This window comes from Thermobia domestica, chromosome 14, assembly GCF_964235325.1.
Source record: "Thermobia domestica chromosome 14, izTheDome1.hap1.1, whole genome shotgun sequence".
Lineage (NCBI taxonomy): Eukaryota > Metazoa > Arthropoda > Insecta > Zygentoma > Lepismatidae > Thermobia > Thermobia domestica.
In genome coordinates this window covers 66792949-66820080 of record NC_137467.1, presented here as the reverse complement: position 1 = coordinate 66820080, position 27132 = coordinate 66792949, and the positions used below count along the sequence as shown (strand labels likewise).

Below are 27132 nucleotides of genomic sequence, written 5' to 3'. Positions count from 1 at the left end.
TGACATACATATGGTTCGCTACTGCAGTAACTAAATTATGCACTACAATCTCTGAACTTCAAGTAGTTTTAGTAGATTTTATTTATTGTTATAGTAATTAATAAGAACTTCAGAATGGATTTATCACATCAATTTCATTTTTTTTTTCATTATAGGCAGATTATCGGTGTCGTCACAACACGCATCCCAGAGATAAAAGTAAAGCTTCAGCGAAGCACACAGGATGCCCGTCCCACATCAGAGTGACGATAAAGAAAGTTGGCAAGAGATGTTGGTATGTCTACAAACTTATATTTTTATAGATTATGTGATATTTAATTTATGATATCTTAATGAGATGATTGGCGTCTCACCTACACCTGTATTTTCCGATTTCTCGAGCTACCTTGTAATTCGACGTTCAAAATGCTTTTTACTGTATTATCGTTGCTGGAGTTTGGTTCCAAACTAAGGCTGTTTATCCTAAAGTTTCCAAAAGGGCTGTACGATTTCTGTTTCCATTTGCCACTACATATCTGTTTAATATAATGTTTTCTCACCTCGTTCTTAAGATGAACAAATACAAAATCATTTAACATGCAGCCAGATCTGGGTCTGAAATTATCCAGTTTACTCCAGACATGCGGAAATTGACATCTCAAAAACAGCATCAGCTATCACATTAGGTGATCGTTGAATTTTTACTTATTGGCCTACCTGGTATGATTGTAGTTTATTGAATATCCATTTACGAAGCGGGTTACTTAAGTTTCTGGCCTCAGAGTGAAAACATGACGCTAGGTGCACAGTGGTAGCATTTTATCCAACATAGTTGACTTGTAAGTTGATACTCTTAATAGAACGATCCTGCAGCAATTCTATCCCATGATGAAAAAACATTTTGTCGTGCTGTACAAACCACAACTCTGCAGCTGCTATGAAGTCATTGTCTAAATTCAGTTCCTTTTAGGTCCATGTTAAGTATTCGGAAAATATAATGGTCAATGATATCAAACTTCATTTTACACAGATTGTGCATTGCGATGGCTTGCTTTGTGGCAAGGAGCATTGTCTGGCAAGAAGACTGTGCGTTTGGACAATTTTGCTCACCAGTTTTCCTTCAATGCGGTGTGTAATTTTCCAGTTATTCGCTCAATATTACCCCCTAACAATCCCCGAAATCGACATCCTTCGCTTTCTCTGTGGCATTTTTTCGGCATTTTGTTTAATAAAGTTGGAAGCACTTACTAAAAGAAGGCGCAAAACGCTGCACAGTCACGTCTTGTCCGCTTCTGATCAGCTGTGAAGAGTTTGGGTACCCACTTTGCGACACGTTTTTAAACAAAGTTTTTCATGCACGATGTAATTTACATGTTCCACACTGATCCCAAGGGTCTCTGCAATACGTGAAAGACTAGGCCACCTGTCTGCAAGATTCGTGTCGTGCACACGATCCACAGTTTCCACGGTCACCACTATTTTTGGTCTTCCACATCTCTCCTTATCTTTAGTGCTCCTCCAAACTCTGCTACCAAGATTTCATTGTGCTATATGAAAGACAATCATTGGCCATTGTTTGTATCAATTCATCACAAATTTTCTTCGTTCCCATATTCTTTGAGAAGAGGTATTTGGTGACTGCTCTCTTCTCACATTTGTTAAAAGAAGGGTTGTGAGAAACCCATTTTTTTAAAGCCCAGGCCAGTGGGTTTTATTGGGTAAAATTGGGTTTTATTTGGCAATATTGGGTTTTATTAAATTTGCATATATATTTAAAGACATATTCCTATAATCCTACTTAGAATACAATATGAACAATCATATTCCATTGTACAAATGAAACTATGAAATTCCTCGTAGGATCGCAGTGATTCACTTTCACTTGTCAATTTCATGGTATATACTGATAGTGGAAATATTTGAACTATACTGGAATTTAATTTTGATACTGGAATTTTGACCCTCATACTGGAAAAATTATGAAATATTCAAATATTATCATTCTTTTTAATCTACCCTGGATTTTTGAATTCCAAAAGTTCAGGGTAATAACAATCTTGTATTATAACTAGAATAGAATAATATACAATTATTTATACAAGTTGTAATATAAATTAATAATACATTTATATAATAAAAATAATGCTTTAGGCTTACTGTATCAGACCTCTGAGCAGGGTGTCTATTCGACATGAAAGTTATGAGGTGGGGATGTCGGTCAAGAGATCATGCAAGTAGTGATATCGAGTTTCAGGTCAGTGTGTTTGTTGCAAGGCGCATTACCTATTGATTTTTTAAGAAATATTTTGTGAAGTCTACGAAGTGTTTGTTGAATTTTTTTTTTCCGTACACAATGCTGCACAAATTTTTGTGTACGTACTTCTTTGTTTTTATATTGTATATTGAGAAGGAGGCAACGGAATTGGCCTAAGCAGCTGTTGTTCTCTCCCCCCCCCCCCCCAGTTGATTGCACAGCATTACCTAGTTATCGCGTTTCTTTGTCGTTTCAAGATCGAATTTCAATTTTCACAGCTGCTTAGTGAGGAGAAGGTGGCGGCCAATTTTAAAAACAGTTAATTATTTGATTTGTTATTGTAGCCTAGCCTGCTTCATATTTTAAATGAGGATTGATGTTAGTACTGTCAGGTATTTAGTCAGCATTTCCTCATTTTTAGTTAGTAAATTTTACCCTACAGCTAGTTTGCAGACCTGAGTATATTATGTACGGTATATAATATACTGCATCCATTGTTATGTATTTACTTACTTACATTAGTGTCGCACTTATCTGTTCAGAGAATGAGTGAAATAAGAGGAAAGACTTCTTTCAGAGATGAGTGGTTGGACAGAACAATAAATTCAAATTGGAATTTGCTTCAGAGTTTAGAAAATAAGTATGGGTGTTGCTCTTTATGGATGACAATTTTTTATATTAGCAATATGGGATTTTTTCAGTTCCTTCTCATGTCGAAAGCAAAATGCATATTAAAAGATTAAATTCTTCAAGTTTGAGCAAAAAACTGTTTCACATGGTACCTGCTAAGGCAGCAACAACAGATTCTTTTCCGGTGAATGCTGCTCCATTAACTACAACTCTGTTTCGGTGAAAACTGAACTTAGTGAAGTACGAACTTGAGTTGTTAATAACGAACATACTTGTGTTATTGATAACAGAATCACAACATTCAATACTTGTGTTATGCCTAGAAATACTCAACAATTTTATCATCAAAATGAAGTTATTACTGCAGAAATATTGTGGAGTATTAATCAAGTTATAACCCTTCTTTTGCTAAAAGTTTGGCATTTGTAGTGATCTTTTTAAAGTGATGTTTCTTGGCGAAATTGCGAAGCAGTTCAAGATGCACACTGACTGTGCCCACACTTTCAAGAAGAGTTGACAAACGTGGTTAAAGAGTGTCCTATCATCTGTATTTCTTTTGATGAAAGTTTAAATCCTGTCGCTCAGAAGGGTCAAATAGATATAGTTCTAGATTTTGGGACGAACAAGACATCTTATGTCCGCATTTTTAGGTCATGCTACTGCTAAGGACCATCTGATGGCATTTTGGGAAACTTGAAAGACATTGGTTTAGATACGAAAAAGATGCTGCAAGTATCAATGGACGGGCCGAATGTAAACCTGAAGTTTTTGAACGACCTAAAAAGGTACTTAGATGATTCACCTTCAGATCCGAAGCTGTTGGACTTTGGTCGTGTTTCGTGCATGCTATTCACTGTGCATATAAAACGACAAATAATAACTCCAAATGGTACACTCACAGATTTCCTGCAGATATTTCCTTCAATATCTAAATCCCGTTATAGTGCACTGGGCACCCTTAATATTTTGAAAAAGCAGAAATGCAATTTCATTTTCAGTAGTTGATATGGCTTTAAAAAAAAAGTGTGTCCACCAGCATCCTGTTAATTCTTTTTCACAGACTCTTGGTGCAACAATGTAAGATTCTTATCCAAAGATGAAAGCTCCTTCGTGGCTAGCTGTTAGCGTGCGCGCCTTTGGCGTGGGACACCCAGGTTCGATTCCCGGCGAGAGCTCATGTGGTTCAGATTCCACGTTAATCAGTAAGTTCCGTCTCCTATAGATTCGCTGCTGAAAGGAACGTTAAACTCAAAATCAACTCTTATGCAAAGATGAAAATAACGGAGTGCCTTATGTGGTTTTAATTTTCGATTGGTGCAATTGAGCATTAGTTTTATAAAATCGTAATTTTGCTTGATTTTCATTATATGTAATTTCTTTCTTAACTAATCTTTTATTTCTTGGGGGCTGCAGATAATTAATCGTTGTTTCAGGGTGTCAAAAACATTAAAAATTTTGGAGACGCTGATATAAATGAAACAGTTAAATACTTTCTATTTCAGATAATTGTAAGGGAATTAGTCGTGTTTGTCGCTAAATTTCATAGCTTTTCTCGCTTTTCTTTTTAATACAATTAGTTATTTAATTGTTTTTGTTATGATTATTTCAGGTCTAAGAACATACACATGTCGAAGCATCCAACAATCGTTAGAATAACTGGTGACCACAACCATCGCACCACGGGATCTGAAGCTTTGAAATTTCGGGTCCCGTCTACAGAAACAAGAAGAACTTTTTTGGAGCTTTTCAAGGCAGGTAACAGCCCATCTCAAGCAATGGAAATCCACAAGAGAACACTAATGGAGAAACACGAAGACTATGCTGTTGTCCGAGCGGATCGTTCCATTTGTCCAGACCTACAATGGATCTATAGATTTAAAAATTAATATGGGGAGTACACCTCGAACAAAATAATGGAAAGTATTTAAAAAAAAAAAAAAAGTGGCAGATCTAAAGTGTGAAAATCCTAGGATAAGTTTCTGCGAAGTAGACAATAATTTTATCGTTGTTCTGTGTACACCATTAATGGAGCGTGTGAACCGTCTGAAAAGTAGTGCGGACATAGCATTTGTTGATAGTTCAGGTAAGGCTGATAGGTTCAACTGTAGGATTTTTCTTTTAATGGTTGACACTATTGTTGGGGGATTACCGATAGGAGTAGTTGTTACAAGTTCTGAGAAAGAGGATATTTTGTCTAAGGCCTTGAGTGAATATAAAAAGCTACTTACACAGTATTCTTTTGGTGGTCGTGCTCTTTCCGGGCCAAAAATATTTATCACTGATGACTGCATTGCACTGCGGAATAGTTTATCTGTGTGCTTTCCGGAAACATTGTTAATGTTTTGCATTTTTCATGTCCTTCAAGCTGTGTGGCGTTGGTTATATTGTGCCACGAACTCCATTGACAAAAGTGACAGACAAAACCTTTACAGGAGCTTTTCTAAATTGGTATACGCTTCAAGCAAAAAAGAATTTGAGGATGGTTTGGAGAAGCTCTGTAGCGATAATTCATTAAAATATCCACAATATGTCTCGTACATCAAAACCTATAGTGAAAGACGTGATGCTTGGAGCTTGTATATTCGCAAAATTATGATAACTCATGGAAACAATACAAATAACATTACTGAAGCAGCATTTAGAGTTTTGAAGGACAGAATTTTAACGAGGCACAGAGCTTTCAGCATCCCTCAATTACTAGATTTCTTGGTAAGAGATATGCCATCGTATTATGAACAAAAAATCATTAATGTTGCTAATGGTAGATGGGATGAGGTGCTGCAGTCACGCTACAAACAAATCCAGAGATGATCGAGAAGCTAGCAGTGCATTACGTAAGTGGATCATTATATAGTGTAGCATCTGCTTCCGATGAGGCGACAACGTACCCTTTTGATATGGACTTGGGAAGGTGTGATTGCATGATGGGAAAATCTGGTGCACGATGCAAACACAAACATGCAGTTTGCATAAAAGCTAACGTAACCTCAATTAATATACTTCCCCAGGATTCGAAGACCAAGGAGGAATTATATTGGGTAGCAACCGGAAAAATGGATTTGCCTCCTTATTGGTTTGGGTCTCTTACGTATAATAGCCCACGTAAAGGACAAGCCATTCTACCATCATCTGCGGCAAGTGGCAATATAGCCAGTTCAGAGAAGAATGGTGAAGAACACGTTTCAAAACGTGCCTTAATCTCTGGTGAATTACCAATGATTGAGCACACAGCGCAACTGAAAGAGAAAGCCACAGAAGAACTTCAGGAAATTTTTGAGGATATACTGATGAAATACGATAATAATCCCGGAAAATTTCGTTCTGCTATTAAAGCTTTACATCGGGCTCATAGACGTCTTATAACTGAATCCTCACTTTTGTCAGCTCTCCACTCGTATGGCAAAAAGGGATTGGGATTGTTAAAAGTATCGGCAGGACGCAGAGCAACCACTATTCCTGTACAACCCACAGCTGTCTCACGAAGGCGAACTCAGCTTCCAGGAAGAAAATGTCTTCAAACTGGACGTCCTCCTAAGTATAGTTTCACTCTCGAGTACGGATATTCTCGAAGTAAACGCTCGTTTATACATCCAAAATGTGACAGGCAGAAAGCGGCGGCTCCCCACTCTTTGTCAGAATGCGTCCTTAGGGAAATCACATTAAAAAAAAAATGAAAAAATGTCGTGAAACTCACTTAAATGTAGGTTTTAATGTGCAGGTTGATAAAGGCTTACACGCAGGGAAAAGTTACTAAAAAGAAAGCAAGTTGTACTAAGATTTACTGTTAAGATACAAGTATCTTGTATTATCTACTAATATACAGGGTGTCCAATAGACAATGCAACCTGGAGTTTGGGATAGTAGAACTTTTGAACCGGAAGCGGTACACAAATATTGGTTATACCAAAATAAAACATTGTTCTTGCATATATTTTTAAACTGGGAAACAACGATTGAAATACACTAGGTACCACACAGGGTTGCCAGATGTAACCGAAAGTGTAAATCAATTTTTTACAAGTCACGTAAATTGACTCATAACTCATACGTATAAATGTTGTGTCGTTAATTTTCAGTTTGTATAGTTGGAGTAGCTTGCAAACTATGGAATGGAAAAAAGAATTTTTCATTTCCACCGATAACTAATCGGATGAGGCCTCTGGAAGGGGTTACTATGGAAAACGTGGTTTTCATAAATTAACATTCTGAATTGGCAACAAATTCGTAAATGTGAGAGATAGAAAATATGTTTGTCCATTAATTTCAAGGTTCAATTTTATTTTCACTTCGAATACTTGTAAATTTGATTTCACCATAACCTTCGTTTGAAAACATAATTGTAAATACAATATGTAAAGATAGAATTTTCTGTGTTAGATTTAAGCATATTATATGTGCTAATGGTGGCCAAACTAACTAAGATTAAATCATAAATGGGGGAGGGAATGATTGCACAAATGTGGCATATCAAACAGCACTGCAATAGTTGAAAGTGAAACAATATTTGATAATTGAAATTTATCTCCTGTGCCTAACTATAACTGCCTATAACATGCTATTTATTAGTACTAATCTAAATGATTTAGTTAGTGCTGGTTGTAGCTAATGTGAAGATGATTTGCCTTACATCTTTTTTATTGTGTTAGTAGTTTATCTCAATACTTGACAGACATATTAAATAGTAATAACTATACGATTTACCTGCTTTTTCCTTTTGATAAATGGAATCAGTTGTTAGGCAGTGTTCGGTTACTAACAATCGGAGAGAAATAATAATAAATAATTATTATATTTTATCACAGTGAAAGTGCCTAACAACATTTAATACGGTAGATGCGAAAGGAGTGTTCAAACTTAATCGTCTGAAATTTACGTTCAGTATAATAGAACCTAATTTAATCACTTTTTATGTATTTTGCAAGTGTATAAACGAGCTATCATCGTAATAAACTTCACTAACTTCAATTTGCTTCCAGATGTGACGTATTTTTTCAGTAATATATCGATAGTTTTGGATATTCATGTCTTCTTACCAGTAGCATCTGATTGTACTTGTTACTTCAAAAATTATGCTGAATCTAATGAAGCGATCATCGGTCTTAACCTTGGCAATACTGTGAATATTGATGGAAGCTATTACGTTTATTGATACACAAAACTTCTAGTCACCTTGTACTGTGGTCCTCTTGTTCATTTAATATTATTGTGTACCACAATGTAATGAAACAAAATATTTAATCGAATTTTAAAATGTGTATAAAACGGGCAATGTATGAAGTGGAGGCAGTTTGAATATTCTTTAGGATTCATAATCCAATGGAAAATTTAGAGTGCCTTGACTTCTACAATGCAAATGATCGGCTATGACTTCTAGAACTAGGAAGACTCAGAAAGAATGTGCAAGAATGTTGACATGACGGAAAAATCATATAAATACTACCGGATTCTCTTCCGGGTATGAGAAGTTCTATTTTGACGTCGAAACTCTGCGAGTCATATTATTCATAATTAGTTTTTGTCACTCCGTCATTCTGTCCACCAGAGGTTCTGCTCGTCATCGTTACCAAAAGTAAGTGATTATGCATTGTCTTCTCTAGTCTTTAAGTCAGACCAGTCCACATCATGCTCTGTAGTTATTCAGTCATTCAAGATCAGTTCATTAAATTCTTATTCTAAATTATTTCTGTGTTGTCGAATTTTACCTTTGAAATTCTACTCCCATGTTTCTAATTCTGAGCTATGCTATCTACGCCCCCAAGACTTGCACTAGTTTAAATTACTTCTTGGAGGAACTGGGTGGATGTTAAGGCCATTCAGTAGTTTCCATTTATGAGAATTGTTTGGGGTTTGCGACCCAGACAAGAGGTCTCCGTTCGACATGCCTCCAGAAGTTTCTAACTGCCTTTTACGTCACAAAACCGGTCACGTTTAAGGTAGATTGCAAACCTATTTTTAAGGTTTTAGCATGGTGGAGTGCGCGGTCTTTTGGATAGTGCTACAAGCTATTTTGTATGTTGAAATTCACTGTTCAAATTGATTTCGGTATCGTAATGTTTCACCAAGAGCGGGAGTGTGCAATCATATTTCAAAGTGTATTTAAACGTTTTAGAATTTAAGTGCTAAGGTTGTATTTAAGGTGGTTTAGGAATTTAAGGTTATATTACATAGAATACAATGTTATATTAGTTTTTTAAGTTAAGAGGTTATTTTTCTTGCCTTATTTTGCTCATGCCCATTGATGAGTTAACAGAATTGTTAGATGACATACATTTACATGTAGTGAAATTAAAGAAAAATCAGCGCAAACGCAAACAAGATTTCCACATAAATATAATACTAGGCTAAACAGCAAAATGAATCAGGGAACGAATACAGAAACTCCGGCAAACAATTCGGTTAAGGTTGAGATTGCTCGAGATTTGTTGCCTATTCCGAGGTTCGATGTCAAAAGTGGTGATGATATACGTTTATTTATGGAAGAATATGATGACGTATGTAGGATCAATGGTTGGGACGAAACTAAGAAAAAGGAAATGTTACCGTTAGCATTTACAGGGCAATTTAGAAAAAGGTTACGGGTATTTTTACAGAGACAAAGTGAAGAGCCACAATCTAATGACAATCTAAAAACACTTATTTTTAAGGAATTTGGTAGATCTACACTAGGTTTAGACATAGAAGATCAATTGCGAGAAAGAATACAAAAACCTGATGAACCAGTTACTAACTTTGTGTATGACATGCTTTTGCTGATTCAGAGATTTGATGGCAAGTTGTAAGAGGAAAGGGTGATTGCTCTTATAGCCTCTGCATTACAACCTTATTATTTAGAGCGTATTGCAGTATATGAATTTACAACTGTAGAAGAAATGTTAGGTGTTTTAGTTAAGCTTGAGAAAAATAAAGCTCGTGTACAGAGAAGGGAAAAACGCGAACGTAATACTTCCGTTACGAAACAATCTTGGAAGTCCGTACTTCCAAAGTTGAAAACTTCGTTAACAGCAGATTCTTCCGAGGTCAAGTCAGATAGTGAAGTAGAGGTGAAAGCGCTGAAAAATCAGGAAAAGAGGAAGAAAAAGAAAAAGTTAGTTAAGCAGGAGGCTAGTGAACCGAAAGTGCAGAGTCAATCAAGTAATCAGGCACAAAGTCCAGTTAGCTCCGATCAATTACAGTCGTTAGAGAAAAAGTTAGAGAAATTAACTTTACAGATTAGTCAGCAACAATCTGATCAGAATAACAGTAATAGTAGTAATAAAAACAATGGTAATAAAAGTAGACAGAATTTTCAAGGAAAAGGGAACAACTTTTTCAGACAAAATAGAGGAAATCAGAATCATAACTCTAGTCAAAGAGGAAATTTTAGAGGTCGATTCCGTGGTAACTATAGAAATTTTAGAGGCCAGTCGAGAAATCAATTTTATCCTAGAGGTAATTTTCATAATTACCAGTTCCAAACACCTATGTATGGTAGTAATTATCAACATTATCCGACAGGCACAAACACATCCCATTTGTTCTGTGTGTGGTCATGGATTTCACACAGAGGATACATGTTTATTGCGGAAACAGTCTTTAAACACGTAATGTCTGTAAATGTGGGAGGTACATTTACAGATAACGCAGTATTCGGGAAAAAGGGTCATGTTGTAAAATCCTCCATTATCACTCAAAACAGTATGATTTTAATGCCAATACTGATAGAAGATAAGAATGCTCATGCTGTGTTAGATTCTGCTTCACAAATATCAATAATTAGAGAAGATTTAGTTTCACCAAAGGCTAAGATTTTGAATATTGATACACGCATAAAAGGAATTACTCAAAATTCTCTTTTGATAAATAAAATAGCAATTGTTCGTTTTAAGATTAATGGGATAACATTTCATCATGCTTTTCGCGTGTTAAGCAATTTTTCCCAAGACATGTTGTTAGGGAATGACTTTTTAGTATCCCAGAGAGCACAAATAGACTTGAATCGAAATGTTTTGTTGCTACGTAGATTTGGAAAACCTCCAAGGTTTGCTATAAGTGATAACAGGGATATTTCAAAGGAATTATCACCACAGGCTAATAATTTAGTTTGTAATAATATGAACCCTGCGTTTGTTTTGGTTAATGATGTTACTATTCCGCCTCGAACGAAACAATTTGTTGAAGTAAAAATAAGGTAGATTGCAAACCTATTTTTAAGGTTTTAGCAATATTTTTGAACAATCTGATAATTTTGAAGGCTTCTTTCTTCTTCGTCAGAGCCGTAAAATATTCTTTTTGCGCTTTCTGGTCTACATTCCTAGTCTTTGAATATACTGAAAAATTTACATTGTACTTAGTCAAAGGTATTGCATTTCCTTTGCACTATTATCTACATTACTTAGTTAATAGAGGAACTTTAAAACAAATTCTACACTGTCCACTGTAAAGCTGTAGACAAGGACTGCACCCCTATCCGTGTTGTTATGTTAGTCTATAAATAATTAATATGTTTGTTGTATAGCTTTGCTACAAGTCCTTTTTTCCTTGATCATTGATATAAACACACACACGTACATAACCACAAGGATAGTGTTTAGTCTTCTACAGTTTAACAAAATGCAGTGTAGAATTTATTTCGCAGTTCATCTACGAACTAATTAATGCAGATATTAATGCAAACGAAACACAATAAGTCTAAGTGCAGTGTAGATCTTTCAGTTCGTCGAAGGACTAGAAATGTAGACAAGAAAGTCCAAAAAGTGTATTTATGAAGAAGAAAAATGCAGTTGAAATTATCAGATTCTTCAAGCATTAAATCATCCAGAGGACCACCGAACGAGGTGAGTAGATGTTTGGTAATGTTGTATTGTATTGAATTTATCTAAGCTATTTTATGTTGGATTGGTTACTTATTTTTAAATGTTAAAAATAACTTCTTATGTTTTAGTGTTAATTTCATTAATGTAACATATTCGTTTGTGGCACATAGAAGTAATTGGCGTTCATTTGATATTTCTATTGTTTATTCTTGCAGTACGAAAACGCAATGTATTTCTATTATTCTACTTGTGCAGAGAGAATTGTGCTTATTACAAGGAATTATGCTATGTATGTATTAAGAATTCTCTATTATGCTCTGCATATAGCACAATACTATACTATAGTAAACCATAAACACGCTTATTTAATTAGAGAATTCATAATACGCTCAGTGCTCGTTTTTTTGTTTATTATTCCGGTGATCTAGTTTTGTGAGTCGAATTGAAATCACGGAATCAAAACAAAGATTACGGACGGATTTGTGACGTCAGAACACTCAACCAATCAGAATAGAGTAATGTGGACTCTCGGGCGTAAGAAAAAAGATATGCGTGCGGGGCACTAGCTCTGCAGAGTTGCCAGACTCACAGCTAGGAATTATTCCAAAACGTGATCGAAATTGTGCTACATTCGGTCAAATTATGCTAGATCCTCATAATTACTAATTGAGGAGTTTTTAGAGAAAGAATAAAATCAAGGTTGAGATCCTATAACGTAACTTAAAATATGCAGATCGCAAGAATGCAACGATAGAATTCAATACTTCAAGCACCAAATCTTTAATTCAACTAAACTAGTGCAGTAATTGCGAGACTCACAACTTGGGATTATTCTGAATAATCTGTCATTTTAAGAGCAGAAAAAGCTTGGCTTCTAAGAATAAAGAAAGAAAAATACGTCGTATAAGTGAATACAAAGTTTTTATTAACATATTTTGAAACAAAATGACCTCGCAGTCAAAGGATTAGAAAACCCTGGATGGAGCCAGAAAAAAAACTGCTCTCTGGGGTGGACTGGGTCAATTTACTCCCACGACACTTCTCTAAAGGCATCGATAAAGGGATGACCTCCCGAGGTTTCAAACTTTCTTCGAACAATAAGACTGCCTGTATGGTTTACCAACTGTATAAATCAATGGGAAAGGATACATTTCTGCCGTTCTTTTACTTCCCACGATCAAGTTCTTTCTCATTTCCAGGTTTTGAGGCTTATTGATAAACTTGCTGAAATTATGCTAGATTTGGGCAGGATGCTAGATGCTAAAGACATGCAAAGGATGCTAGATGTGGTACCGCTGTGGCTCTGTAACTCGTGGCTATCTTGCCATTCTTGCTCTACTTTAGCTGTGATTGAACGCCAAATACGGGGAGGATTTTGGCCATAAAAATTACCAGAATGAAACCTACTAAAGTGTCCTTTGCCTGTCATTGGATAACGATCTTTGCCATAAACAACAAATTTTGTTCACGTAATTACGAAGCAACCTCGCCTTACTGAACTAAAATTGTAAATCTTGCGCAGTTTTCCAGAAAGTTTACTCATCTTGACGGTACAATATCTTAACTTTTTGTAAAGCTACTAATTTCTGTTGTTGGATAATATTAAGGTTGACATGCATCGATTTATAGACCGTACGATTTTGGCGGCATCGTGTACGCGAGACCTTCGGTACTTTTCACATTACTTGATATATAATTATTTCGGAAGAAGAGACGAGACTTCTAATCCGATTCTGTGCTTGATTTGGAGATTAACTCTACATTCATTCACCGATATATTTTCAGATTTGGAGTTAAAGATTAACCACATTTACCTCCCATGAAAATTGAAAACATGTTTCGAAGACCGAAGGTACCTTTGCTAACTATTAATTTGCGACCAAGCTCAAGTCACCCGTAAGAGTCGTATTTCGTGATTCTGTGTTGTGAAGAATGATTACAACGCTTCTGAAGGACAGCGCGAAACAGCTCACAAGAGGAAAATAATTTACTAAGTATTAGCAAAAAATAGTTTTACTTTAGATTTTTCGTTCTCTTTCCAAAGAATTAACAGTTTTCGAACTGATTGCTTTGTATTCATCTCATTGTGTGAAAGGTGTTTGAAAGAATGTATTGGTATTAGCTAGTGATGGGCAGTGGGAATATTCTCGGTAGGAAGGAATTTAAAAAAAAGGAATATTTCCGGTTCTTTTCCCTGGCATATAAATTCCCGGGAAGGAATTTATTTCTATTTCTTTATTTTATCCTCCAAATTATAAGAACCGTGTGACTAATTATTTTCATTTATTATGATTTACTTCTAGGCTTTAAATAATTTGGTGGTTACGAAAAATAAAATTCGTTGACTGTACTTTATATAACTAATCATATAATTCATTAGTTTCATTTCCATTTGCACTAAAAAATAGCAAAGTACTAATTTACAAATGATGAAAAGGAACCAGTTTGTAAAGTAATGCAGAACTTATGTAGAAGTAGAGATGAATAACAATTAATACATCCCGAACCATCGTTAGTAATAAACTTCGGTCTGTCTCCTGTCTGTGGCTCGAATTTCTGAAAAAGTACTCGGACGTCTCTTACATGTGAATTAACGCATGAAGCTTCGAAAAATAAGTAGGAAGAAACGTTATGTGTTGCAATGTTACATGAAAAATTATAAAGATAAGTCAGTATCTTGCAAATATTTTGAACATAAATATTTATGCGCAAATCTTGATAAATTGGTGAGACATGTATCTTTTGGCAATTACCCAATCTGATTTGTTTATAACATTTAAAAATTTAATATGTTTATAATATCAGTAGTAGAGTGAAGTTTAAAAAATTCACTTACTTATAAATATTAACTGTTCAGCGCTGTAATCATTTTTCCACATTTTTACTTTCATAGAACATATTGTAAGTAAATATACATTTATGCGTACACTCTAATTATAATAAAATTTTAATGAAGTAACATAGTAGGCCCTACCGTTCAGAATATACATTTTAAAGAAACCTCTAAAGACAACTGCAATAATATACTGTGAAAAAATAGAATTCCTCTTTGAAATCATAATATGGTAAGAGAATGCAATTTCTTTGTGATTGTATATAAATTCCTGGAAAAATTTCCCATTTCGTGAGTGTTCCCGGGAATATTCCCGAAAAATATCTTTCCGGGAATTTACCTATCACTAGTATTAGCTAATTAAATAATATTTTATGTGATACTAATTATAAATAGTGTGTAGTTAAACATTGGGAGTAGTTACCGCTCAAATCTATTTTTGTAAGAAGAAACAAAAAATCAACACCAGCAGGCGAAATTCAGAAATAAATTTATATATCAACTAATTATATATATATATATATATATATATATATATATATATATATATATATATATATATATATATATATAAGCTTCTAAACACTATCGAAGGGTTAATTCTGCAAAGAGAACCATGTAGTTGAGATCTTTAGTTTCTCAAAGCGTTGAGAATTTATACTTCTGAAGAATTATATATATATATATATATATATATATATATATATATATGGTGATCAGAAAAATGGAAACACCTGTAGTTGGCAACACGTCAGACGTATGGGTTGGCAGTGGTGTCGTGGCGCCTGCAGCGCCGGACCGCTGGTGGTGGTGTGTTAGGTCGGTCTCCATGCTACGTCATGCGCAGTGGAAGAGCAGTGTCCAGTGGCTGCAGCAGACGGAGGTAGTGTAAAAGGCGAGACCTCTCAGATTTTCAAAGAGGGCAAATTGTTGGTGCGCGGTTATGTGGAGTGAGTGTGCCGGCAGTGGCTTCTGTGTTAGATGTGTCGGAGGTGATGACGGCCTACACAACACATAGGAAAACCACATCGAGGAAGCTGAACAGTGAGTGGAAGAAAATCATGAGTGACAGGTCACGCCGGGTATTAAAGCGCAAAGTCACGCAGAACCGTCATGCCACTGAGGAGCAAGTGACGGAGGAACACAATCAGCACCTCCCCCACCCTGTTTCGATAATCACAGTCCTTCGCGAATTATATGACATGAACTTATGGGGTCGTGTTGCACGGGCCAAACCGCTCATCAGGGACCATAACGTTTCGCACGCCGCAAATGGTGCCGCGACCATGCAACTTGGACCGTTGAGGACTGAAAACGTGTGATATGGTCGGATGAGTCATCCTTCACCCTATTCTCAACCACGGGCCGTGTTTGTGTGAAGAACTCCCAATGAAGCTTATGATCTGCAGTGTCTCCGTCCAACTGTGAAACATGGCGGCGACTCGGTGATTCTGTGGGCCACCATATGATGGTTTTCATTGGGTCCTGTGGTCACACTTAGCGGACGAATCAGTGCCAACGATTATGTCGCAATTTTAAGAGACCACTTGCATCCTATGGTCCGGATGTTCATCCCAGACAATGACGCCATCTTCCAGGATGATAATGCACCCATTCTCATAGCTGGCGTTGTTGCAGCGTGGTTTGAGGAACATCGGGATGAAGTTCAACACCTCCCTGGCGCACCCAATTCCCAGATCTCAACATAATTTAAAATCTGTGGTCCGTCTTGCAAACACGACTCCGGCGACGATTTCCACCTCCATCCTCTCTCACAGGACTGGCCCTGCACGAGGAATGGTTTAAAATTCCACTTGCTACCATTCACGACCTGTATGCCTCCATCCCACGTCTCATCAAGGCTGTTCTGAAGGCGAAAGGTGGCCCGACACCATATTAATCTGGTAAGTTGTAATTTCGTTCAGGTGTTTCCGTTTTTCTGATCACAATCTTTCTCTCTCTCTCTCTCTCTCTCTATATATATATATATATATATATATATATATATATATATATATATATATATATATATATATATATATATATATAGTATAAGGTAATAGAAATGAAACCAGCTTATTTGTGCTCTCCATGTTCTTATATGTGCTTAAATTTATTCCCTTAACAGGTAATAATTAAAATGTTTAAAGGTTGTGTAAATTTCTAGCACTTAGGTATTAAAATGTTCAAACCTTGTGTAAACCGTTTTTGCGTTTCTTTTTGTTTGTTTTACGAGGCATATTCTAGTGATAGCAAAATTGCCTTAAGTGTTACTACCAAGTCAAAGCCTGACATGTTCACTCTATTTTGTGTTTTAAAAGACTTTTCTCGAGAAATAATTGATTGTATATGTATCTTTTCAGGACACTACAATTATGAATATGAAAAAAAATTGATAAGAAATTAAAAATTCAGCCGTTTGTTTCGCTCGAGAGATTAACATATCTTTGTGATTCAAAACAGAATGTTTCGCAGCGTAAAATGGATAATATATCTTATGATTTCAATAATAGCAATACCGCATATTTGTGCTTCGATAAGAAAAGTAAGGAAGCAGTTGTGTTATGTTGAAAGCTACCATCAGTTAAAAGACATGATGAATATGTGCTTGATACCACACGTAATACTCCAACGTTATACAATGGACAGATATTCATTGTGCAAGACTACCTTTCTTTTAGCGAATGTAATGGCATGAATAATTTGCAGTCAAATTCAGATGCTTAGCAATAAAAGATCTGAAACCTCGAGTTAAACGGAGAGAGTTGCAAGAATGCTTGAAACTAAATATCAAACCTAAATACGAAGGCTGTTACGAAAATTCAGAAGCGTATTCAAGTGTAGCCAATGGAATATCATTTGACTATTATAATTAGAACTTGAAACCTCCGTATTCCAAACTACAAAAAAGTCCCGTTGTCATGGGATGTCACGTTCCTAACAGCAGAAATGAATCACAACACATGATTCCTTCAAAATGTCAATTACCGCTCAACATGAAGAGTAAAGTGGAAGTATCTAATTCGAAAAATGTTACGACTGATAATGCCTTCATTGAGGGTTTAGCAGTCTGTAGGTACGTAAACAGCTTTTTTATAATTTCTATATCTAGAAGGAAGTGAGTCGTTATTAAGTTGAATGAAATATAACTTTAATTGAAAAGTTCTGTATGTTTCATTTTGGAAATTTTCACTTTGTGTGTATTCTATCTTGGAATGGGAAGACCGTGTGCTTTTTATTTATGTGACACAATATTTAATAAAATACTTCCCATTTAGTGTTAGTTTCGTCGAGATACTTTGGAATTCTTCGTTCATCTTGCTTAAAAATATGCCTGACAAAATTCATCAGAAACTCTTTTATGTCCGAATGATGGCAGGTAAAGTTTGACTTTGGTTTCAAAAAATTCCGACCAAAGTGGATATTCTGTTCCCTGGCTTCGATATCGTCCGCACATCCTGAAAAGTATGCGTAATATAACGTGCTCCCGTTTGGTTGTCAATTCTGATTTCTTGCAATCTTCACAAGGAATTGTTTTGGAGGAAAACGGTCATAAGGAAAAGTGCAATTTATAAAATTCTTCAGAGGAAAGAGCTTTAGAGGTTATTTTTTCTTTTCATAGAATCAATTTTTTGCAAGATAAATTGCCTCTGGACAATGCTAGTTTAAACCATTATGATATTAAATATGATTTTCAACTGTATAAAAAGTATATTAAAAATAAAATAGTGTCGAAAATTACTTTTTTAAGTATCTACAGAAACACCAAACGTTACGGATTACATTATTCATAGTGGTTGAACATCATGTGACCTTAAGACACATAACTGGCAAAGAAATCCAAATATTTTCTCGCACCTTACTTACTAATTAGTAAATAATATTTCTCGTAATTGCAATAAACACTTCTGTCTACACCCGTCTATAAGCTAGCGCGTGTGCTTTTGGTGCACGTGATCTCTGATTCGAGTTTCGGTGGGGAGCACACGAAAATTTCACAATCATTAACTTCGATTAATCATATGTGTTCCTAGATCTTAATTTTTTTCTTTTTTTTTTTTTTTTTAAATAGCATGTAATGCGAATCGCAGTTACAAAACAGCAGATCCCTACACTGTACTTCAGAATGCAAGCATTTCCAAAGACACTTTGAAACATCGAGGCTGGAAACAGAGAAATAACTCAGACATAGATACAGGAATAGATTTAGGAGTATTCTTAGTTGCAGAAATTATAGAATTAACACCACCACTGGCGCACATGTCTGGAGGATAAAAAGGACATGCCCCCTCCAATCTTGGAACTGGAGAGACAGTCCCACCTAATAATCTGATTTGAAATGTGTTTTTTGGGAAAAATGTTATTATTTGTGTCCGATTGCTACAAAGAAAAGAGATGAAATTGATGTCCCTCCACAATAAGCCTCAAATCTGCTCATCTCCCAATGTTCAAGACAACTCTGCTCCCTTTTCCTCCACAGGAATGTTTTCAACTTCACAAGTATGTTGAACGTCCCTTAACAAAAAAAAAAAAAAAAAAAAAAAAATCGTCTTCCCCTATGCTGAAGACAAATTTGCGCCGCTGAACAACACTTCATCGTATCGGTCAAATTGTTAGGGAAAGTGAAGAGGTTCACATGGAAATCGATCTGGTAGAATAGACCAATAAGCAAACTGATTTATCATATTGTATGCCAATGTAAATTACTGGGTTACTACGTCAGTAAAATAAATAGTCAGTCCATTACCCTCTCGATCGTTTAAAAAATGAATATATGTTTTGAAAAACATGTTGCAACTTCATGGTTCCTTTAAATTTAAAAGAAAATGATTCTGCAAAAAGAACCTGAGGACCCTTTTGTGTAAAATTTTATATAGTACACTTTCTCTGGTGATTATATTTTTTCGTAAACTATAATTTCGAAGATAATTTTAAAGATACTCGGATATATACCCCAAAGAATGAATAAAAATGTTCAAATAGAGGACCTACTGAGGAATTTTGGGGACCTACTGAAAACATAACCACGAGAGTCTAGAAGAATACCCAGATTGGTCGGATATTTTTCGAATTTTTCTCCTTCTTGTATAACTTTCCTTCTTTATAACCTCCAATCCCAAATATAACTAAGAAAAATGTGAGAGACTGACGAGGGCTGAAATGCAGTTATCAAGTTGTCCAAATTCTATAGAATTTGTTTTCGTCAATACCTTTGAAAATCCTATTACATTTGATTAAATTACCTTTGGTGCTTATGCTTGCTTACTTCCTGCTTTTCTAAAATATAATTTCAGTCAGATATTCTCAGTATTCCACTCGTATTAAATTGTATTCCATGTGGTTTTGTATGTTCATGCATATTAACTGAAGCTCTACGTGTCATGCCTCCTAAAATTAGAAACTCGTTTGGTGTAATACATCAAATATGCTTGTTGCCAATTGTGGTTCCTTATTTTTCCAACAGATTTTCAACTATTAACTTACGTTGTATCGTATCTCTTTAATTATGGGCTCTTTCATTACGTAAATTTGATCTCTTTATCAATTTGATAGCTTTACAAAGCTATTATTAGAGTAAATCGCATTGAAATTTACTCAAGTATCATCTTGAGTAAATTTCATTGCGATTTACTCTAATAATAGCTTTATAATACAGGCCTAGCTAATCAAATCATACCATGAAAGTCAAATCATACCATGGAAATAAAAAAAAAAAAATGACAAAATTGTTTGTTAAAAATTTCGAGTGCAGTGCAGAGAATTGACCAATATTTCAGAGCAAACATCTTAATCTCCTTGCTTTTCAAGAATCATCGTTCATGATCTTTATAAAAAATTTATATTGTTTCGAATTCGTGCAATATTATTGTTACCGAAATCTGATTATTTTCGATTTTCATCTATGTTTTTGCGTCAGCAATGCCCGTACTTAGTACGAATGGTATAGGCGTGAGATACTGAATTCATAACTGTTATTCGAATTCCAATTTAGACAATAAGCCACGTACAAATTGACATGGTTGCCAAAAATAAATGCTAATCTTCATCAATCTTTTAAACCTTTTACTGGCTTGCTTACGGGTAGAAAGGTGTTAAAAGATGCTTATTTAATGCGACAGTTTCAGGAATTTAGTACAGCAGTAAGGAATGACCGGTGGTTTGTTTTGATTGGAAGTATGTCTACGTAGCTAAGTGCGTTTCTGAACTAATGCAGAGATTACTTTTACTTAATATTATTTATATTACGATTATAATGTTAGTATATGTATACGCATTTTGTATGCAGGTTTCGTAGTATTGGAAAATATTAAAGTATTAAACTATCGCTGATAATACCAAGCTGTCCCAGAAGTCCTTCACCACCAGCACACTCACTTCCATGAGGTACACGAAAAGCTTTGGAGAGATGGGTGGCTTTTCCACTGATAACTGTTGCCGGTCGTGAAGGCAAGTACTGCGTGTGTAGCGAGTGTTCCCGTAAAGTCAAAACGGGTAACATGATTAACGACCAAATTCCAATTCGAAGTGTGCTATAATTTTTATGAAAAAAAAAAAACTACTAACCGCAAGAGCCGCAGCGGAGGAAATTTGTCGTTTAGAAAACAAAGCAGTACTGGATCGATTGGCAGCTTCTCGATGGTTTAAAAAATTTACTTCGAGTGATTTAAGTCCCGCAGTGGTAGACCTCTGTTGGATATTAGCGGCCCTCTGCAAGGTGCGTTGAGTACTAAACCACAAAAGAGTACGCGTATGTTAACAAGAATGGCTAGGACATCCAAATCGACAGTAAATTTTGGATTGCATGACAAGGATTACGTCAATGAATCGCCCTAACAAAGCCCCGTGAGCTAACAGAAAAACGCGCCCTTTTTAAAAAAAAATACTCGCGTGATCTTCGTTTCTGAAGAAGAATTGTCAGGGGATGAGAATTGGATGTCTTTGAGAAACCTGACACACGTAAACAGTGAGTGAAGAAGGAAAAGGAAGTCCTAGCCAATGTCAAACAAGAGAGATTTGGGAAAATGCACATTCTTTTTGTTTGGCGGAATATTGACGGAATAATTCATTCTGAGTTTTTTCCAGAGGGTCGTGCTGTAGCAGATAAACTGGATTCTGAACAATTACTTCCAGTGTATGCCATTGTGAACGAAAAACGTCCGGCATTAACGAGGATAATAGGTTATTGCTGAAAATTGACAATGCTTCGAGTCATAAGTCTCGAATTATGACCAAATAGATGAATTTGATTTATTACCTCATCCTGCCTATAATTCAGATGTTGCACCTTCAGATTATGGTTTGTCTCGCTCTCCCTCTAATTTCTTGTGTGGCAATTCAATTTATATGATGAGGTACATGCTGCTTGTATTGAGTTTTTGAATTCTAAAGCTGACATCTGGTATCGCTATCGTTATGAAGTGTTGTCCCAAAGATGGGTGAAGCTCATCGTTGTTTCTGATATTCGTGTTTCATTTTCCTTCTTGTATGGTGCAGAACTTTCGGGACTGCCTGGCATTATTTAAAAAAAAAGAAAAAACAATATTTACTTCCCTATTCCTTATCTTAAGGCTTTTAAGATGGTCATATTCATATTCTAAAATACAATATGGTTCAATTTTAGTTTTGTTTGATTCTGGTCACTCCAGTTTTATACTTGTGTACCATTAATTTTTTTTTTTCCTTTAAGAAACCGCATGCAGATATCATCTAATACTAAGTATAATACAAAATTCCATTTGAATGGATATTTTCAGAAGAATAAGTGTTTAAAACTATCTTCAGTTCAAACACAGAAACAGGATAGAAATAGAGAAATCGGTTATAAGAAAGTACATGAAGAACTTACTGATAATAAATCTGTTATACATATTCTAAGTGATGTCATTAGGTGCATTTTGTGCGGTAAAGGTTTCAAAAGCATGACTGTAGTGCATAAACATATGAAATTGCATGCCATTCATTTGTGTGCTGAGTGCGGTAACTTCTATGTTAATGAAGAGGACCTGAAGGATCATATTTCATTTCATTCCAAGTATAACCCCTTCAGCTGTAATGCATGTGGAAAAGGAATCAAGGATGGCCAGAATGTAAAAGTTCATTTCAGAGTGCACACTGGTGAGAGGCCATATTGTTGTGAAAAATGTGAACGAAGCTTTACTCAGGAATGTGCCCTGAAGAGACATTTAATAACTCACACTGGTATAAAAGACTTTGCGTGTAAACAATGTGGAAAATGTTTTGCAGAGAAAGGAAATTTAAATAGACATCTTCGTACTCACTCTGGAGTAAAACCTTTTACTTGTAGTGAATGTGGCACATCATTTTCAGATAACAGTGCGTCCAAAAGACATAAAATTATTCAAAGTAAAATTAAGCCATTTAATTACTCAGTTTGCACACAATCATTTGCCGATTATGCAGCTTTACATAGGCATAAACAAACTCATGTGAAACAGAAGTATATTTGTGGGGAATGTGGTATATCATGTTCCCAAAGATCGTACCTCTTAGTTCACTTGAGTAAGCATAAAAGACAAACGTCTTTTATATGTGAAGTTTGTAACAAAAGTTTAGCATCTAAACACAATTTATCAATTCATTTAAGCATTCATAATTCTTCATATTTCGTTAGATGTGATATGTGTTGCGCATGTTTCAAAAAGAAATGTCATGTTGTGTCTCATATAAGAAAACACATGAAGAATGGAATTCAAATTTGTCCTATTTGTGAGAAATCTCTTAAGCGGACGTACTTCAAACGCCATATGTTAGTACATAGTGAAAACCGTGATTAATTTCTTTGCGATTATTGTGGCATGCTATATCTAAATAAATGCAATTTCAGCAATCGCATGTGAAATCAAATTTTTAATAAATGGAAATATGGTATACAAAATTAATTCTTATCGGAAATTAGTCAAATAGGACACCGGAGATCGTGAAAAAGTATTATCAAATTATGTTATTTTACCACGAAAAAAATGTAGCGATAGAAATTATCTTTTACGACAATTATGCATGTTACATGCAATAGACAGGTGTTTTGAAAATATATGTGCTTAATTAAATTCAAGCTACTGAACTAAAAATTTAAATGTGTTTCCCCACCTACATACAAAACCTAACCGCATCATTGAAGCTTAGTCCTTTTACTTTGATTATAAAGCGGGAAATTGTCTCCAGAACATTAATCTCTTTCAAGTTTGTTGCTTATTCTTTTCTCTCATGCGTTGAGAGCTATGAATAACTACAGTTTCAACCAGCAAAGAACAGTACAGTCAAATATGGCACAAACTGCCATCCTAAGTTGTCTCAAAGCTATAATAAGGTAGGAGCAAAATGAAAAATTTGATCACTTCACAATTCTAATTGCAAACGATTAAGATGTTTTAATCTACGAAAGTAGGAGTAAGAATGAATTAAAGTTTTCAAGTTTAAATGTGTTTTCCGTATGAAACTTAAGTAATAACGGAGTGTATGACAGTGAGATCTTTAGCCCAGATTCTAACCCATTGTTGTAGGTTTTCTGTCTACCTCGAAAACACAATTAACTATATAATAATTATGCAAGAGTAAGCCAAATTATATAGCTAATGACACATAGTATTCAAATATTTAAGTAGTCATGATGAAAATAATTATTCTGATTATAATAATTGCGAGAAAGGAAATGCATTAGAGAATTAATGAATGAAATATTTGCGCTTGAATATAAGAAACAAATGGTTCGAAACAATCTAAAGAGAAAATGTACAGAATCAGTTAAATAACAGATTGTTACAGCTGATGTACATAACCCACAAAGGAGGCATCACGCTGAAGCTTAGGAAAATGTAGTTCAGGGCAGAAAACTCTCTCCTCGCATATAAAATGAAGCATGAACGCACTAATCGTTGGATTGGATCTAACCTCTATTTCTGCGCCAAGTCTTTGTAAGACATCGACCTGCACTTTAAGGTGGAATATGATCCATCGTAATGTGTTCAAATTTGGAAGCTCTTCCATCGGGAATCCGTGTGACCAAAGTTACTATACCAGTATTCAGTGCTATGAACAAACCAATTTATAAATGATGCTACATCTAATCTATAAGGGATTTTTGTGTGCTGTCCTGCAGCACATTTTGGATTATTGTTATCTCAGAGTTTCGCATGTCTGCTACATACTTCTTACGTAGCTATACGAGTAGAGTTTGCGCGCTTAGCGAATAAATTGATAGTTTCCTATTGTTTGTATTTATCATTGAGCTGGGGGCGCGGTGTCGGCGGTATCACCTACGTTTGGTGCGTAGGGTTGATCCCCGGCCAAGTAAGTTGGTGGAGAACAACATCGGGTCCATGGATTCTCTCCGGGTACTCCATTTTCTCCCACTTTATCATTCCAGGAATTTTTCCGTCAGCATTCACTTGCTTTCATCATCGTCTCCCTTAGCCTAAAGAGCAGAACCTTGGAATGTAAACTGAAAAATTAAATGTCATTTCATTTTTCTACATTAAGCTGCAGTTCGAACTTAGTCTCTAAAGGACACGCTAACTCCAACTAGCATGTCTGCTAGGTAGCTATTGGGGTTGAGTTAATAACTACATCAAACGAACGCTACGGCTTTAAGAATATTATCCGATACGAATAACTTGTCATAACGTCGCCAAAACGTATATTTCAATTCTCAAACAACAGCTAATGTATCTAGTGTTTTAACCCATGTATGTATACATTGATAAAGCGCTTTTGATCCGTTTTATATTTACTTCAACTTACAACAGAAATAAAAAGGGATTAAAGTAATTGAAATACCTAAATCTACTTAGAATATGTTCAAAGGGAACTTCAAATACATTTTACCTTTATAATCATCACTTTATTGATATCTAGCTAATGTGAAAAGTATTTGAAAATCAAGTTACATTTAGTGGATTCTGAGTTAGGTTTATTTCACGCTATTTTAAGAAACAAAGCTTACATTCAGATCAGGAATACATGGTTTTATTGACACTTTTCAATACCGCCGTTCTACATTGAAATGAATCTTGATTTCGATTCTTTTGTTTACAGCAAAAACTACGTACAAATTTATAACATGCAAACGAATATATATGCCATAAAATTATCTTTACTACCATCGTTAACAATGAGGATTTTGTGTATAAATGAATATATAGGAAAAACATCCACCTGCGTATCCGAGACACTTACTACACTTTAGCTCTGATTACAATTGCACAGTAGTGAGTATAGCTCTCAACGCTGTGTCTATGTTCAGATATAACTTACACCTTTGTCTCCTACATAAATATTTTCCTTTCCTTTGAGAATTGTCTCTGCTATAAATCTAAACGAGAAGTTTAATATCTACATTTTATATATTTTTGTTCAACAAAAACTAATAATGTTATAATAAATTATACCACCGATGAAGAAATGTTTCGAATGTTCGTCTGTTACGAATTCACAATTTCAGCTCCAAATTAAACACTCTTTACTGTATGCATCTTAAGTGAGTTTAAAGGAGCTGTTCCAAAAGTGGCCAATTTTCCCGTTTGCGTCGTGAGCATAAAATTTGGTGTGGGAAGAGGTCGTGGCCTAAGACGTTTACGTATAAATAATGGTGGTCATTGCTCAGAGAGACCATGGCCAAAAATGGGTCAACAATACAATGGAAATGCCCATAAGCTGCGAATGTTCTCGACATATTTTGTGTATATCACTCAAAAGCGGAAATGTGCTCCATTGAGGTTTTATGGAAATGAGACTGCACATTGAGCTTTATAAGCACTGAATTTCATCTCACCTGAGCCGGAGGAACAGGGAAACCAATCGGGTCAAATACAGACTCTCTGATGCTTGATATGAGGCAAACCTCTCGGAAGAGAATGCCGTAATCATGTGTCGTATTTCCGCTGAGTGGCATCGCTATAGACCAAATAAGTGGAATTGAATGATAATTATGATTTCACACATTGTGCACCGTATCTAAAAGACAGGAATGTTCGCAGAAAAGACTTATCATTGTACAAGCATAACACGTGGTATTGAAAGGTACGAAATGATTGATGTGTAACCTGAGCTGAACTAGAAAGTTTCCCTTACTCCCAGTACAGCTCAGGCAATTGTGGTGATTATTATGTATGGTGCAATGCGTTATACATAATTATGCAAAAGGGTTTTCGGTCCACATTCTCTAACAGGAATAGTTCATCGTTGTCGACAAAGATCCTAGATTCGTCTATTTGTGAATAAAAAATCATCCGGGAATGCATATGTCTTCGGACATGGCGCAATTGCTTTGCACATTCCCAAGTACCAAGTAACGTCCGTGACACTGGACACAACATCCAACTGTCCGTGCTCCACTTGCACATTGACAAAAATATCCTATAATGTAATCGCCCCCTTCCCGAGCAAGATCGTATAAAACGAAAGTGCAGTAATTTAATCGATTACTGTGCCTTGAATGGATATGTACACGAAAAGTAAGGTGATTGCCTCATATCAAATCAGTCTGAGCATCGGAGAGGGTACGTCTCCTGAGTTTGACCTGATTTATTTAACTGTTCCGCAGGCTTGAATGCACTGAAACGCATACTGCTTGTAGAGCTTAATGTGTGGTCTCATTCCATAAAATCTCAACGGAGCGCGCCCCCCAT

At 35.5% G+C, this 27132-nt stretch overlaps 1 protein-coding gene across 1 annotated transcript; it reads left to right on the top strand.

Annotated features, from left to right (window-relative positions):
* The first annotated feature begins 153 nt into the window (after nucleotides 1-153).
* On the top strand, nucleotides 154-23652 carry LOC145669709 (uncharacterized). The gene is made up of 4 exons (XM_081738020.1): nucleotides 154-274; nucleotides 4473-4946; nucleotides 16852-17564; nucleotides 22176-23652. Exons 3-4 carry the CDS (start codon nucleotides 17410-17412, stop codon nucleotides 23281-23283), a joined length of 1263 nt encoding a protein of 420 aa, XP_081594146.1. The 5' UTR covers nucleotides 154-274; nucleotides 4473-4946; nucleotides 16852-17409; the 3' UTR covers nucleotides 23284-23652.
* Nucleotides 23653-27132: the final 3480 nt, after the last annotated feature.